Raw genomic sequence first — 15,005 nt, 5'->3', positions numbered from 1 at the left:
CCACACCCAATGGCCAGAGGAGAAGGACCCCTTTATAAAGTTTAGCCAGTGGTTAGGGCACTCACTAACCGCATCCCAATCCCTTCCCCCCATCAGGCAACAGGGGGAATTGAACTGAGGTCTCCCACATGCCAGGTGAGCGCCTCAACCGCTGGGCTAAGGTTATGAGGAAGGAGCCAGCTCACTTGTGTGGAGTTAAGTGCGAATGGCGCCTGGCTCCAGGATCACAAGCAGCCATAGGTGCCAAATTCTGTGAGGGAGGCGGGCTTAGGACACACCCTCTCATCGTCAGCATCTCCCGTGGGTTAGCTTAGGCAGCTCGCTGCTCAGTGCGCTGGTTTCTGTGAATCCCACTCTGCGGTCCCTGGCTGTGCCTTGCGTAGGGAGCCTGGGCCCCTAGCTCAGGCTCTCTGAATTGATTACAGTGATTTTCTGGGTGCTGAAAAGTGAGGCGTTGCAATGCTCAAGTCCCTTTGCGAATCTGTGCAGAAGCCCTCATGGCCAGGCTGCCTTACGCATCTTTCCATATGGACCTGATGATGCTCAGCATCCCCCCGTCATCCCCAAGGCAGCTTTGGAATTCCACCTACCCGTCAATTGCCTTGTCAGTGTCCTTCCCAAACCCCACTTGACCCTGAGGGAAGAGAAGCCATATACCTTGGCTGTGGACAGAGCTTTTCTCTGCTATCTTAACAGGACTTAACACCCATCAGCCGCCAGGCCTCTCCGTACTTATCCCCAGCCCATCGAAAGGCCATGCTACCTTGTCATAGAGAATCTCTAAATGGATCCCATTGTGCATTTCCATCTACTGGCGGATGGCTGGTGAACCTCTCCCTCCATACATCACCACACACTCCACCAAGGCACAGGCACTGTCTTTTGCCTGCTCCAGGAACGTGCCTTCTCTGAGATCGGCAAGGCTGGAACATGGTGCAACCCACTGACTTTTGCTAAACATTACGTCCTAGACATGGCAGCCAGGGCAGATCACAAGTTTGGAAGAGCCATTCTTTGTCAGGGTCACTGGCCTAGTGGATGGGGGGTAGGTGGGGGAGGGGGAGAGCAGTAGATGTGATATATCTTGATCTTAGTATGACTCGTTCTGACACAATCCCACGTGGTGATCTCATAAGCAAACTAGGAAAATGTGGCCTACATGAAATTACTGTAAGGCAGGTGCACAACTGGTTGAAAAACAGTACTCACAGATGTTTTCAATGGTTCACTGTCCCACTGGGAGAGCTTATCTAGTGGGGACCTGAAGGTGTCTGTCCTGTTCTGGTACTAGTAAAATTTTTCATTAATGACTTGTATGATGGGTTCATTCACAGAGACCCCCTTGGGACTGTCACCTGATATGCTGAGACTACCTCTGAGCCTGTTTTCTCTGCCAGTTTGGGCCTCCAGAACCCTGTCTTGTTGAGCCAGATACGCTAATCTGCTGCAACACAGACCCAGGGTCTGACCCATGCCTGCAGACTTAACTGAAAACGGATTAGCAAGTGCTCCTGTCTCTAGCATCCAGACACCTAGCTCCCAATGGGATCCAAACCCCAAATGAATCCGTTTTACTCTGTATAAAGCTTATACAGGGTAAAGTCATTAATTGTCCGCCCTCTATAACATTGATAGAGATGGTCTGAAATCAAAAAGATGAAATTCAGTAAAGGTAAGTGCAAAGTACTTCGCCTAGGAAGGAAAAATCATATGCACAAATACAAAATGAGGAATAACTGGCTCAGCAGTAATACTTCAGAAATGGATCTAGGGTTATAATGGATCATAAATTGAATATTGGACAATATGATGCAGTTGCAAAAAAGGCTAATATCATTCTGGGGTGTATTAACAGGAGGTATGTAAGACATGGGAGGTGTCTACTCAGCACTAGTGAGGCCTCAGATGCAGTACTGTGTCCAGTTTTGGGAAACGCACTCTAAGAATGATGTGGACAAATTGGAGAGAGTCTAGAGGAGAGCAAAAACAAACAAACAAAAAAGGTTTAGAAAAACCTTCCCTATGTGGAAGGGTTAAAAGAACTGGCCATGTTTATTCTTGAGAAAAGAGTAAGACAGTCTTCAGATATGTTCAGGGCTGGGATAAAGGGGTCTGATCAATTGTTCTCCATGTCCACAGAAGATAGGACCAGAAGTAATCAGCACTGTAAGGGTAGCTAAGCGCTGGAACAGGCTTCCACGGGAGGCTGTGGAATGCTCACATTTGGGGAGCTTTAAGAACTGGTTGGACAAACACCTGCCAGGGATGGTCTGGTTTTACTTGGTCCGGCCTCAGTATGGCTTTGAACCTTGAGGGTACTGCGGGAGGCTCGCAAATGGCATGTGCTTTGGGCCCTTGTATTGGAGCATAAGCAGGAAGGGGGAACAAGCGCAGGCCCAACAGACACTGTTATTCCAAACACTCCAGTCTCGTGCATGGGGCCCTTGTGTACTTACAGTGGGATCCACAGCATCTCAAAGAGCCGCCATCACTGGAGTTCTTTACCCGCCTTTCGCGTTTGAGTTTTGACCACTCCCCTCTTCTCTCCACTTAGGACGAAGTCAGTTTCCTCGATGTCTGAGTTCGAAAGCTTGCTCGACTGTTCTCCCTACCTTCCAGGCAAGACCAGCCCTGTGATCCCTGACCACGCACGAGGCAAGGTGTCCCCAGCCACACAGCTACTGCCTAATGGCATAACAGACCCTGCAGGAGTCCACCCCAAGAACTGTACATATGTGACTACAGAGCAACCTGCCCCTGAGAGCCTGGCAAAAGAGAAGCCAGGCATTTCCTCATGGGATTATTCCCGGGCAAACAAGCTCTCTGGGCAGGATCCAGCCCAGAAGCAAATGCAGAGGAGCTACACGGCACCAGACAAGACCGGGATCCGCATCTATTACAGCCCTCCGGTGGTGCGAAGACTGGAGGCGCCGCTAATCCACAACAAGGAGGGGAAGATCATGACTGAGCCGGGCTTCCTGTTCACAATGGCCAAGCCGACAGAGTTGGAGGAATCCGACCACTCGGAGAACACGTACAGCAGGTGGCTGTGCAACTTCTCCAAGCAGCACCGCGAGCTGCTGGACAGCCGCAGTGCTGACAAGGCTGGGCCCTCCGGCCCCAGGTTCCCAGCCTCCCTGCACGATTTTGAGATTTCCGGCAACATGAGCGACGACATGAAAGAGATCACCAACTGCGTTCGGCAGGCCATCCGCTCCAGCTCGCTGGAGAGGAAGGTGAAGAGCACCTCCAGTCAGACCACGGGGCTGACAACCATCGGCACCCAGACCATTCAGATGGTGAGTGTCGGCCTGCAGACAGACACACCCCGGGGAAACCTCCACAGCAAGAGCTGGTCCCCACGCAGCTCCTCCCTCATGTCTGTGCGTAGCAAACAGATTTCTTCGTCTCTGGACAAAGTCCACTCCAGGATCGAACGGCCCTGTTGTTCTCCCAAGTATGGCTCCCCGAAGCTCCAGAGACGGTCATCCTCCAAGCTCGACAATTCGAAGGACAGAAGCCTGTGGAACCTTCATCAGAGTAAGCAAAATGGGTCGGCCTGGGCTAGGTCGACCACAACCAGAGACAGCCCGGTCCTCAGTAACATCAACGATGGCCTGTCCAGCTTGTTCAATGTTGTGGAGCATTCTGGGAGTACAGAGTCCATCTGGAAACCAGGCTGTCCAGAGAGCAAAGCCAAGCCAGAAGCCCCGAAATATGGCATTGTGCAAGAGTTCTTCAGGAATGTGTGCGGGAGGGCTCAGAGCCCCACTTCTGCCCCGGAGAAGAAAGAATCACCGGGAGATGATGGCACCAAAAAGCAGGATCACTCCCAGCCAGCCACCTGCCATCCATCTGAAAATGTCTCCCGGAGCTTAAACAAGAAACTCCCGAAGCAAAGCAGCAGCGAGGAGCCCAAGGCGTCTTCCCCAAACCAGGGGAGCAAAGATGGGACCCCAAGGGACCTGGACATAACATCTGTGATAGCCAATGAGGTAAGAACATAAGAACGCCAGACTGGGTCAGACCAATGGTCCATCTAGCCCATTATCCTGTCTCTGCCGGTGGCCAGTGCCAGATGCTTCAGAGGGAATGAACAGACCAGTTTATTAAGTGATCCATCCCCTGTCATTCAGGCCCAGCTTCTGGCAGTCAGAGGTTTAGGGACACCCAGAGCATGGGGTTGCATCCTTGCCCATCCTGGCTAATAGCCATTGATGGACGTAGCTTCCATGAACTTGTCTCATTCTTTTTTGAGCCCAGTTATACTTTTGGCCTTCCCAGCATCCCCTGGCAGCTTTGTTTTTACCCTAGCGAATGACACAGACTTCAGGGCAGAGCTGGCTGACAAAACAAACGAGTTTAGCTTCTGCGCCCACCAGCGGAGGTAGCTTCCTCCCCAGCCTGAAGTGTAGTGCAGCCCCTCTCCACCCCCGGGGGCTGGAGGGGTCAGAAGAGCAGACCTGTTCCTGCAGCAGTTGGTGGGTTGGCTGTAGCACTGTCTGCATCTGCCAGCCAGACACACTCAGGCAGCAGCAGCCCAGGCTTGTGCTGCAGCCTGGAGGGGCCCCGCTGGCTCAGCCCTTGGCTTCTCCCATGCAGAGACTGCTCCCCACATGGGGACTGGGTACACGCCCTCATTCACGGAGCTGGGTAAAGACACTGGCGGCCTGGGGACCTCAGCCTGCACCCGCGTCAGGGCTTCACACTCTAAAGAGCTGGCTCTCGGGGCAGGCACTCTGCCTCTGGGCTCACCCAGTGCCAGCCCCAGGGGGCCCTGGTCCCAGCTGGGTGTTGCTGCAGTACAGTACGGTTGATAAGAGCAGTCCCCTCTGCTAGCACTGCACCTAGCCTGAGGAGATCTACCTTCGAGTAGGTACCAGACTGGTCCCAGCTGCGTCTCCCCTGAGCCCTCCACACCTCTAATCCCCCCTCCTCTTTCTCTTTGCAGGACACAGCATGCGACTGCAGCTCCCAGTCCCTCACCTCCTGCTTCGCCCGCCCCTCCCGCTCAGCTGTCCGGCACTCCCCTTCCAAGTGCAAGCTGCATCCCTCTGACCCCAGCCGGGCGGAGGAGAAGGCAGGGCCTCTGAGTGAGTGAGTGAGGGCAGCGGGGACTGGGCTAAGCCGTGTCTGCTTTCTGCGGCCCTGACGAAAGAGCACGCTTCCCGCCTGCGCCAGCTCCGCCGCAGCCTGCGGGACCCACCCGCCCGCCCCGAGAGAGCTGTGCTGGGGTCCCAGTGGCCCCTTGCTCTCGCAGAGACACAGGCGCATGCACATCTGTCTCCTAACTGTTCCCCAGCTGATGGGGGCGATTAAGAAGCAGATGCTGCAGGATAGTCGGGAACGGAGGCTTCCGGCGTTATGCCTGGACCCGGTTCCAGAGACGGAGGGGAAGTTACTCTGGGCGGGTGTCTCCTGACCCCCAGGAAGTAGCCTGCCAGCCTCACTGCTCCTGCAAGGGAAGGATGATTCCAGGAGAGAGGAGGCCGTCCCCAGAGCCTGGGGTGGGAAGCTCTGTGCAATTTCCATAGACTTGCACTTCAGGGAGATGGACCGTTCCCATGCAGCTGGCGGGAGGTGGGGGGGGAATGAAGAGATGGGCCCTGCCTGCCCTGGGATGTGGGAACTGGGAATCACCGCCCTGCAGCAGCCTCTGGAAAACCGACAAAGCCAAGGCCCCGAGCCTGGGACTCCTTGGGGCCATGCTGTTGACAAGCGCCCTGGAGAGGAATCAGCAGCAGGAGCTCAGAGAGCAGCTGGGTCAGCGCTCAGAGGAAATGCCCCGGGCATGCTGTCACTGCACTTCACAGACAGGGCTGGGGGCCGGAGGGGGGGGCGCCCGGGGGGGCGTGCTGTATAAAGCTGATGGATGTGTGTGAGGCTCTTCACTGTGTTGTCTCCCTTGTCATGTTGTCTTGGAGTGGCACTGGCACGCCCCTTCACTGACACGGCCTCCCCTCCCCCGCGCCTTGGGGCTTTGTGCAAACCCAGCCCAGGGTGGATTGCCCTGCTGTTGCATCAGCTGCTGCAGTGGTGCTCGGCTCGCCTCCTGTGCTGGAAGGATGCCGAGGGGAGGATCACGGGCAGGCACAGGGCACGTTCAGGCCCTTCTCCTCACCCAAACAATGTTTAATTCCCCACCCCAGCAGCAGACGGGCCAGTGCAGGAGGCTGAAGCAAGCTGCCCCCCTGGAATGCTTGCCAAGCACGGAGCTAGTGCGCTGGCCGAGTGGCTGCAGCCGCTCCCTTTGTCTCTGGCTCGCCTAGCGGGACCCTGGCTCAGAAGCTGAGCAACCGCCTGGCCTCTGAAAGCCTGATCTCAGGAAGCACAGCCAAAGGCAGATGGGAACAGGAGCAAATGCAATGGGGGGTGGGGAGACTGCAGTAGAGAGGGGACCTAGCAGCCTCGCAGAGCATAGGCCAGTGGGAAGTACAGTGCGTGTTTTCCCTTCTCCGGGGGCTGTGCGGGAGGGGGGTCTGAGTGTGTGTGTGTGTGTGTGTGTGTGAGTGAGAGAGAGTGGGTGAATGTTTGTGTTCTCTCTTCCCCTCCCCTCTGGCGCATTGGGCCAAGAGCACTGAAACCCTGGGGACAAGATGAGCCAGGCCTGTGTTCCCCCGCAGCTGGCTCTGAGCAAGGTTCTAGTTACAGTGAGTCTGACAGCGGCTCAAGCCAAGGTGGCACCATTTCCCTAGGTTGTGTCCCACCCAGTGTCTGACAGGTCTGGTTGGACGCGGAGGGTCGTATTGGTCTCCTAGTTCTCACTATTTAAGATATTTGTGCCTGGTTTATGATGTAATTCGCAGAGGTCCCCACAGGGTCATTTGTTTGTGTGTTTGGCCTGATAGCCTGGAGCTTGCTGTGGTTGTGTCTGAATGCCCCAGTTGTGGGAGATCGAACAGGGCGGTGTTGGTTGGAGCTACCTCTGGGGGGGGTGGGGTGTGTGTGTGTGTGTGTGTGTCCCAGAGGAGGAGGCAGAGGGCAGTGGGGCCACAGCTGGAATTCAATCTGATGTTCCCCGACTGTTACCAGATGCCTGGCTCTGACTCAGTGGCCAAACAGCTCTAGGACCCCTGCTTCTGCCCAGCAGCTCACACCGGCCCCTCAAGGACCCCTGCGCTCACTTCTTCCCAGCCCTTTCTGCTCCCTTCCTCCGTGTAGGTGCTGCATTCTGGCTCATGTCCACCGTAGGGGGATGGGATTTTCTCCACACATGCACTGCTGCCTCCAGGCCCAAGCATTTGTGCCTTAGCATGGGTTAGCCACCACAGTAACGAGTGGTACAAGTACATGGGCCAGGGTAATCCCTGGTGTGGAGAGTCAGGGCCACCTTTGTCCCAGTGTGGTTCTCACCCGAGGCTTAGCGCCCAACTTGCTATGGTTGCCCAGCACTAAAAGTTCCAGGACATAGTGAGCTCTGACAGGGAACAGACTCCATCCTATCACCGATACCACTGAGCTATTTGCCCTTCGATTGGGCCCTGTGCACTAGAGGAAGGGGAGCATTTGGACTTCGTATTAAAGGTGCAGAAACAGCCTCTGAACTCCTATTCCAGGCAGCTTTATGTGGCACCAGGCTGGCCTGGTGATGGCGTGGAGAGCTCTCAGACCAAGCCCTGTTAATGAGCTCTAATTAAATCTCCCTGAACCTCTGGGGGTCGTAGCAGCAGGTGCTGGGCCAGGCCCAGGCTCACTTAGCATCAAAGGCAAGGTTGCTGTGGCGTTCACCAGCTTTGCAGCAGGTTCTGGTGAGGAAGGAAGATTCAGCAGAGCAGAATCTGCCAGGCTGGGCAGTGCAGCGTGTGCTAGCAATGCAGGCCACACCTCGCTGGCAAAACCCAGAGCAGACTGCAGCTCCCAGCATGCCCCGCTCCAGCTGGAGCTGAGCAGGGTCTCTGGTGGTCTTGGGCTCCCCTGTTGTACTAAAGGCTAGGGCAGTTTGGGGTCACAGTGCATAGACCTGCATGGCAGCTATCTGCCTCCCTCTGCTAAAGCTTCCCAGCCAGTAACATTTGACTCCCACTTTGCCCAGGGCTGAGTGAAGGGCCCGGGGATCAGAGCATGTTCCCTGAGCCCCCTTCAGACACAGCATTTATTGTACCCTTCTGTGTCTTCCTTGGGCTGTGCTGAGCGGCTGCCCTGCCCATGGAGGCAGGGCGGCAGGCAGGGCAGCTCTACGTGGCCTGGCCATTCCCCTGCTCTCTGCTGCCAGGCGCCTGTCAGCGGGGAGGGTGATTAACTGCTGGAGCAATCACCAGGGCTGGGGGGGGATTTGCTCTCTCTGGCCATTTGTAAACTGAGGGGATTGTTTTTTTTCAAGATCTCTAGTTCTAACAGGAATTAATGCAGGGAAGAGCTCGGGCCTGTGGTAGGCAGGAGGCCAGTCTAGATGGTCACAACAGTCCCCTCAGGCCTTAGAATCTTAAACATCCCAGCACCTCCAGAGAAACGCTTGGTCAGTGCAGGAGGCTGCAGCACTGCCATTGAGTGAGTGAGGCAAAGCGATTGAAGGTCTGTAACCCACCTTCTCCTGCTGCATTTAATACTGCAATTCAATCCATCCCCAGGCCTCTAAGCCCTGGTCTGCACGACAGAGACAGCTCACAGCGACCTAACTCTGTAAGCATCTAAACCCGAATGTAGCTCTCACCAATGTAACTCGCCCGCTATGCTGACAATAACTCCACCTCCGCGAGAGGTAGAGCACTTAGGTCGATGTAGACACTGTGTTGCTGAGATCCACCATCGCTGCCTTTCAGAAGCTTTCCCACAATGCCCTACGCTGACAGTTAAATTGGTGCAAGCACTCCTGGTGAGGACACGCACTGGTGCCACAAGAAGCACAGTGTGGACGTGCAAAGGCAGTTTAATTACTGCGGTGGCTGGACATCGCAACTTCGACTGTGTCTACACTGCACTGATGGAGCTGCGCCGCTGTAGCGCTTCTGATGAACATGCTCTAAGGTGACAGGAGCGAGCTCTCCCAGCGGCTTAACTTCTGCCTCCGCAAGCGGCGGTAGCTGTGTCGGCGGGAGGAGCTCTCCTGCCAACGTAGTGCTGTCCACGCCAGCGCTCAGGTCAGTGTAACTTACATCACTGGGGGGTGTGGATTATTCACACTGCTGAGTGACGTTTATACTGAAGTAATTTGTAGTGTAGACACCCAACGGTCAACTTAATTTTGTAGTGTAGCCTTGGCCTATCTCGTGTCTCTTGTTGCTGCAGTGTGTGTCCGGGGTGCGTTAGAGCAGGGAACGCTCAATGACATAGGGCGGGCTGTCCCTCGGGTGCTCTGGGACAGGTGACCTGCCACAGCAAAGCTCAGGGTCAGCTTGATCCAGGTGCTTGGAACCCACTTCCCCAATTCAGGGGGTGGGTGAGGGTGTTTACAGCCAGCACAAACTGCCTGGCCCCTTCTTCCCAGGGCTGTTAGTTACACTTCAGCAAGCCCCACGCTGTGGTCCGCTCAGCTCTCCTAGCAGTTAGACAGGCTGATTTAGAATTCCCCCCCCAGGGGACTCCTCTGATATTTGGACTGGGCTGTACAAACCAGCAGCGTGGAGCAGGCTGGCCCTGTCCCCCAACACCACCCTGGCACCGCGGGGGGAGGGAGTCCAGTTAATGGCTGTGGGAGCATGCCCTTCTTCTGCCTTTCAGCACTTGCTGGTTCTGACTGGCAACGACAACCGCTGGAGGGGGGAGACCCTTTTCCTGCCTGTGTTTTCAGCCCTCCCCAAGCCCAGCTGTGCTGGAAGTGGTGTGAGAAAAGCTGACTTCAGCAGAGATGGATTCCAGCTGCTCCTCTATGCTGGTCCCCGGGCCTTGGTGGGGTCCCCCCACCCCTCGCTGTGCATCAGCCTCCACTGCAGCCCTGTGCTCGCTGTAAACTCCGTTTCTGGCCCATTTTATCATCATGGCTCCTGGTGCATTTTGATTGACTTCCCTCCCCAGGGTCTCTTGAGAACATTGCAAGGGGGGGCGGGGAGAGAGAGTGTGTGTGTGTGTATGTACGTACACACGCACAGAGTGGGGAGTTTTAATTAATTCAGCCTGCAACTGGGAAATAATTTCTTCAACCCACCGCCCTGCCGTGTATTGGGGAGCCGTATGTGACAGCATTTTGCTTCAATATTTAAAAACACATTACAGGCCCCAGAGCTACCCCTAAGCCCTGTTGTATCCCTGAGCAGATATGGGATGTCCAGGGAGCCCTGACCCTGTCGCTAACAGCACCTGCTGAATCCATTACTCGGTTTCACAGACTCAGCTGGGACGCTCCTTGGGGGGCTGTTTTAGTTATTTGCTCATTACAAGTGTCTTACAAATGTCCCTTCCTTTTGGTTTGACCTGATCTGATGCGCTGCGGGCCCGGGCGGAGCACAAGGCAGGGTCAGTTTAAATCAGCATGAACTTTAGAGCTAAAGGAATTTTTTAAAATAATGAAATTAGCTAAATTGGAAGGGTAGCAGATGAGTTAAAAATACCAATTGGATTATTGGCTTGCAGGTCGTGCAATCCTGCCCACGAACAGAACTGCTGTTTGGCTGGGAATGGAGTCTCATGGGGGAGGGGAGGAAGAACAAACAAGCCACCCTGTTAATAAAGAGCCAGTGTTTATCAGCTTGGAGCCCTGGAAGGCATCAGCACTTTATTGTGAAGCCCTGGTGCCCAATGCCAGCAGATTTCTGAAGCTAAAAATAAATGCCCATTGCATTAGGTGCTAATGAAGTCCAATTACCAGCCTGCTGCTCTTTGCACTGCTTTGGGAGAGAGTACAAACATCTTCCCTGTAGAGGATTATGACAGTGAGTGTGGAGAGCACCTGGGCTTGCAGAACAGCAGGGGGTAGGTGTGTGAGATGCCAGCCAAACTCCTGGGGAGGATTCCAGCCAGAAGATGCAGCTACTCAAATGTGTAACAGCCGCGCAGCCAGGGATGAATCCACCCCTGGGGATGAGGAGAAACTGGTGTATTTATCCCTTAAACAGAGGGGCCTTGCAAATGAAGCTGCTGCCCCTCCTGTGCGAGGCTGTGCTCTGCTGCCCCTCCTGTGCGAGGCTGTGCTCTGCGCTCTGGCAGGGTGTATGCTAATACCACAGCCAAGCCTTGTTCTTGGTCAGCATCTGAGGCCTACGCTCTGTGCACCTCTGTTACGTGAGGGGAGCGCGGTGGCCCAGCTGGTTCTGCACAAGTCACCTTACTCTGCCTGGTGACTATGGGGGGGGTCTGGTTGTGTCCTTCTGCTGGCAGAGCCAGAGAGGGTCTGGGCATGTCCTCACCTGAGAGGAGCAGGAGGCAGAGCAGGTAGCGGACAACGAGCTGTGGGAGCCTGGTGGTTAGTGCAGCTCTTGCTAGTTCTTGCATGCATTTGGCAGGTGTGGGAGTGTGGTCGATAACACCCACTGTAAATATTTCCGTTGGGGTGGGTTTCACATTTTCATTGCCAACGAGGGTTTTTTTTAAAGAATCTACTTTTTGGAATGTAGTTTCTCATTTTTACAAATGCCTTTTTAATGATTTGTGATACTCGTCCTGTCTGTCCTGTCCTGTAAATAGCAACGCTGGGCATTTCTGCCATGGGTGGAGGTGATGGGCCATGTGTGGCCCTGTGGCTGGGAGGGACGGCATTGGACATGTGCCCAGGGCCCTGTCTTGGCCACCTGATGGCCCACCCCACCGAGCGTGCAAAGAAGCTGGGCTTTGCTTCAACAAAGTCAGTTGAAGGATGCAGGGAGGTAGCAGAGAGAGCAACCCTGAGCCATGGTGTGTGTAATACGCAGCCTTTAAACTTGATACTGTCATCTCCCTGCTTGGAATTTGAAAGAGCAGATTCTCAGCATGAGCTGAGCCTCGATTGGCTGCAGCCCTGGGTGCCGACCATTCCGAAAATAGCATACTTGAAATTAAAGATGAGCCAATTTGGCTGCTTTAACTCCCAGCCGCCCGTCTGGTTCAGTCAGCCATGTCCTGTTTCCCAGGGTCTCCTGCGGGGAAGGGTCTGTGTACAGGGAGGGGTTGATTTTGTGTCATTTCTATGCATCTCACCGGGTTAGGGTTTCTTACTGCCGGGGGTGGGAGAGGAAAGCTGCCCTTTGAGGACTGTTCCCCCTGCAGCCCTGCCACACGACCGGTAAGCTGTTCCCAAGCAGAGCTCTGTCCGTGTCACCCGCACCATCGCAGCCTTTCCCTGCTCTTCCTCACTGCAGCGGTGGGGTTTGAAAAGCCCGCCAAGCTCTTTCCAAAGTCTGGTCCTGCCGCAAAGCTCACGCATAGGGCAGGGCGGGAGGCTGTTACCGACTGTTTTCTCAGCCCCCAGTGCTGTTTCCCTAGCAGCCTCCGGTGTCTGGGTTCCATGTGCTCGCCCCTTCCTTTTGCATGGTCCCACGCTCACATGAAGGGCAGTTTCACTGCCACTGATGACGGGGCTTCCCCACTCACTCTGTCCTCTGTCTGTACAATGTGTGTTGTGTGATAGAAAATAAAGGGCCTGTGAGCTCTGAAATGAAACCCCCAGAGGTACCTTCTGTGTCCATGTGTGTGGGGTGCCTGGCTGACCCGTGGGTCGGGGGAGTAGCTCCCTGACCCCTTCTCGGTCCAAGGGAAAGGCAAAATCCTGCTCTTGGCTCCATCGTGCCCTGAGCAGCTCCGGGGGGCTAGCTCAGGGGTATTTCCGTTGCTGAGCTGACAGACTGTTCCCAGGAGATAGAGAGAGAGGAGCTGGGGGAGGGTGTTTGGCCTCCAGCTGGTGCATGCCGGCTTCAGAAACCTCTCATGCCCTTTAGGTGACCTTGGAGCCCTGCTCCAGCTGTTGGAAGTTGGGTGTAAACGGCCAGCAGAAGAGAGCGGGCTGGGGTACAGCCCCCTGCTGGTTGATTTAGGAGCAGCAACAGCTGCCTGGCCAGACCTTGGAAGGAACACACCTTCTTCCCACGAGGAGGCCCCACTTCACACTGAGCACGGGAGCTGAGGGGCGCCTGGACTCCCATTCCTCTCCAAGCAATCCCAGAAGGAACTGGACCAAGGGAGCCAGAGCCCACTGCTAAAATCTAGTCAGCCCTTTCCTTCGGTGCGAGCACCAGGCTGGACTCTGCTGCTGCGTGGCCCTGGAGTGGGGCTGGACTCGGTGCAGCCCCTCCGCTGTGCATGGCACCTGCTCCAAGCTGCCCTGCTGGTCCTGAGGCAGGAGCAGATGGCCTGCCCAGGGTCCTGCAGGTGCTGGTTAATGGTGCAGAAGGACAAAGCCTCACCTCCCCTTGTCCCTCGCTGCCTGAACCTGGAGCAGCCATAGGGTTGCTAGTTTTGGTTGGACGTAGTCCTGGAGGTTTCATCACATGCCACTATTTTTAAAGATTAATGTTTATTTCCTTGAGACTCCAGGACAATCCTGGAGGGTTGGCAACCTTCAGCAGCCATGACAGCAAATCCCCAGGACTGGGGGCTGCAAACTGCCACCGGCCACAGGAGCAGCTGCTCATGCCGCACTGTGCTGTGGGGCAAGGCCTCCCTCTGCTAGGGAAGCCACGTTGATCCTCCACTCATCAGTGTCCCCTGCTGTGTGGCTTCCCAGCTACTGCCCTGGCAATCGAGCTGCTTGCAGCTGAGATCACGGAGCCGGTCCCTCACCAGCGTGGCTACCGCCCGACTGCCACATGGAGTGCCGAACAGCCGGAAGCTGCACACCATCGCTGGGTGGGGTGCAGGGCTCTCTGACAGCTCTGTGTCCAACACCCACCCTAACAGCTTCCACAGCTCTGGCTCTCCCTACCCCTGCCCCTCCATCTGCCCCCAGTAACTCTGCCCAGCTGGGGTGGTTGGCCTCAGGCCTGCAGCACATCTGTCCTGGCCGTGCCCCACGCAGGAGCTAGGTTTGAGAGGATGGGGAAGGCCCCGGCGCCCAGCTGTCCCCTCCCATCTGCTTCCAGCAGCCACTTCCAGTGACATGCCTGAGCCAGCCTCAGCTGGGTCACAGCTGCTGAACCAGTCTGAGCCGAAGGATTCACCCTGCTACACACGCACGTAGTCACACAGGCACACAATTACACACAAACCTTTGCTGAGTGCTCCTGGCTGGAGCAGCCCTGGCCTGCCTCCTCTCCAGCTGCTGCTCCTTGGCCAGTCCCATGTCATGGGGCATCCCTACATCTAGGGCAGGGGTGGGCAAACTATGGGCCACCCATCAGATGTTTTAATCCAGCTCTCGAGCTTCCGCCGGGGAGCAGGTCGGGGACTTGCCCCACTGCACGCGTGCCGTGGCTCCGTGCGGCTCCCGGAAGCAGCAGCATGGTTCCCCTTGGGCTCCTACGCGTAGGGGCAGCCAGGGGGCTTTGCACGCTGTCCACTGGCACTGCGTCAGCAGCTCCCATTGGCCAGGAACTGCGGCCAATAGGGGCTACAGGGGCAGGGCAGCGCACAGAGCTGCCTGGCCACACCTCTACGTAGGAGCCCAAGGGGAGACATGCCATTGCTTCTGGGTGCCACTTGAGGTAAGCGCCACCCGAAGCCTGCACCCTTGACCTCCTGCGCCCCAACCTCTTGCCCCAGCCCTGATCCCCGTCCTGCCCTCTGAACCCCTTGGTCCCAGCCTGGAGCACCCCAGACCCCTCATCCCCAGCTCCAACCCAGAACCCGCACCCCCAGCTGGAGCCCTCACCCCCCCCCAAACACACACACACACCCCTACCACAGCCTGAACTCATTTCTGGCCCTACCCTACAGCCTGTACCCCCAGCTGGAGCCCTCACCCCCTCCAGCACCCAACCCCAATTTCATGAGCATACAATTTCCATACCCAGATGTGGCCCTCAGGTCGAAAAGTTTGCCCACCCCTGATCTAGGGGTTGGGCTGCAGGGACTGAGGGACCATGTCCCCCAAGCAAACCCCAGGTAGAGCATTCCCATGGCCCCAGGGTGGGAGGCAAGCAGTATGCACCCACCAAGGCTACTGCTGTGGCAAGGCAGGTGTTTGTGCTTGGCGCCCTTCCCCCCCCAGCACCCCCAGAACAGCT

General features: G+C 56.1%; 1 protein-coding gene across 2 annotated transcripts in view; it reads left to right on the top strand.

The window, feature by feature from the left end:
- SOGA1 (suppressor of glucose, autophagy associated 1) overlaps positions 1 to 12,507 on the top strand; it is a 92,095-nt gene extending 79,588 nt beyond the window's left edge. For both annotated transcript variants that reach the window (XM_054045777.1, XM_054045775.1), the window contains exons 14-15: positions 2,555 to 3,995; positions 4,952 to 12,507. In XM_054045777.1, coding sequence (XP_053901752.1) covers positions 2,555 to 3,995; positions 4,952 to 5,101 — 1,591 coding nt within the window. In that variant the 3' untranslated portion in view covers positions 5,102 to 12,507. The remainder of the gene's footprint in view (positions 1 to 2,554; positions 3,996 to 4,951) is intronic.
- The last annotated feature ends 2,498 nt before the right edge of the window (positions 12,508 to 15,005 follow it).

Source organism: Malaclemys terrapin, chromosome 12 (assembly GCF_027887155.1).
Source record: "Malaclemys terrapin pileata isolate rMalTer1 chromosome 12, rMalTer1.hap1, whole genome shotgun sequence".
Lineage (NCBI taxonomy): Eukaryota > Metazoa > Chordata > Testudines > Emydidae > Malaclemys > Malaclemys terrapin.
The sequence above is the reverse complement of the archived record's forward strand: the minus strand, read 5'-3'. Positions and strand labels throughout refer to the sequence as shown.